Source organism: Salvelinus sp. IW2-2015, unplaced genomic scaffold (genome assembly GCF_002910315.2).
Source record: "Salvelinus sp. IW2-2015 unplaced genomic scaffold, ASM291031v2 Un_scaffold3485, whole genome shotgun sequence".
Taxonomy (NCBI): Eukaryota; Metazoa; Chordata; class Actinopteri; order Salmoniformes; family Salmonidae; genus Salvelinus; species Salvelinus sp. IW2-2015.
This window is the reverse complement of record NW_019944765.1, coordinates 55,117-56,638: the sequence shown is the minus strand read 5'-3', so window position 1 is coordinate 56,638 and position 1,522 is coordinate 55,117. Positions and strand designations below refer to the sequence as shown.

Here is a 1,522-nt window from a genome sequence, read left to right as displayed (position 1 = left end):
ATTTGACAACATGTGACTGATGTGTTTTGGGATAGTGTTGACAGCTTGTAATGACGTTAGACATGTTTAGTGATAGATATTGTCTATATTTTCCTTGTCTCCATAGCGATCACATGTGGTCATCCGGGCAACCCTTCCTTTGGCTTTACCCAGGGAACGCAGTTCAACCTGAACGACATTGTGCACTTTGCGTGCAACACCGGCTACGTCCTGCAGGGGGCGGTTACGTCTCACTGCCAGTCCAACGGACAGTGGAGCAACACCCTACCCAAGTGTAAAAGTAAGTCAGGAGAATGTACAGAGAGGAGCGTATTATGTAATTCCCTGCTATGGGAATGAGGTGATCTGTTTATGGTTATTTACACATGTTGAATAAAGATGTCTGGACAAAAAGCTTATTTCCTGGCTTATAATTTGTGACGCTGACGTTGCATGTCACATAGCTAGTTTAGTTTAGCTTCGCAGAGTAATGTCATCTTTCCGGTGGAATTAAAGAACTTAGCATACTGTCGCCCCGTAAAATGTCTTTGCTCGTATTGGTCGGTGATATTGACAGAGACTTTGGGGCGTGTTGTGCATGTGTCAGCTAGCAAGCTCAGAGCTAGCTTAGCTTAGTTTAGCTTAGCTTAGCTTAGCTTAGCTTAGCTTAGTTTAGTTTAGCTTAGCTTAGCTTAGTTTAGCTTAGTTTAACTTAGCTTAGTTTTGCTTAGCTTAGTTTAGTTTAGTTTAGCTTAGTGTAGCTTAGTTTAGTTTAGCTTAGCTTAGCTTAGCTTAGCTTAGCTTAGTTTAGTTTAGCTTAGCTTAGTTTAGCTTAGTTTAACTTAGCTTAGTTTTGCTTAGCTTAGTTTAGTTTAGTTTAGCTTAGTGTAGCTTAGTTTAGTTTAGCTTAGCTTAGCTTAGCTTAGCTTAGCTCAGCTTAGCTTAGTTTAGCTTAGCTTAGCTTAGTTTAGCTTAGCTTAGCTTAGTTTAGCTGTGTATATTCACCCTTAAAGCCGATACCACGACGGCCCTCAAGGAACTACACTGTACTTTGTGCAAACTGGAAACCACATATCCTGAGGCGCCATTTATTGTAGCTGCGGATTTTAACAAAGCAAATTTGAGGAAAGTTATATCAACACATGGACTGTAGTACTCACGCTCCCCCCCCTACCTTCGGCAAATCAGATCAAGACTATATTTTGCTCCGCTCTTCTTATTGGCAGAAACTCAAACAGGAAGTAACCGTTTTAAGGCATATTCAACGCTGGTCTGACCAATCAGAATCTATGCGTGAAGATTGTTTTGATCACTCGGACTGGGATATGTTCCGGGTAGCCTCAGAGAATAACATTCAGGAACACGGTGACTGAGTTTACCAGGAAGTGTATATGACCATTAAAACCTACCCAGAAACCGTGGAGAGATGGCGGCATGCGCACAAATCTGAAAGCGCGAACCACCGCATTTAACCAAGGCAAGGTGAATGGTAATATGGTTGAATACAAACAGTGTAGTTATTCCCTGCGTAAGGCAAACAGGC

General features: G+C 41.9%; 1 protein-coding gene across 1 annotated transcript in view; it reads left to right on the top strand.

Moving 5' to 3' along the window:
- LOC139025885 (CUB and sushi domain-containing protein 1-like) overlaps positions 1 to 615 on the top strand; it is a 10,903-nt gene extending 10,288 nt beyond the window's left edge. The window contains exons 5-6 of the mRNA XM_070441134.1: positions 107 to 280; positions 587 to 615. Coding sequence (XP_070297235.1) covers positions 107 to 280; positions 587 to 615 — 203 coding nt within the window. The remainder of the gene's footprint in view (positions 1 to 106; positions 281 to 586) is intronic.
- The last annotated feature ends 907 nt before the right edge of the window (positions 616 to 1,522 follow it).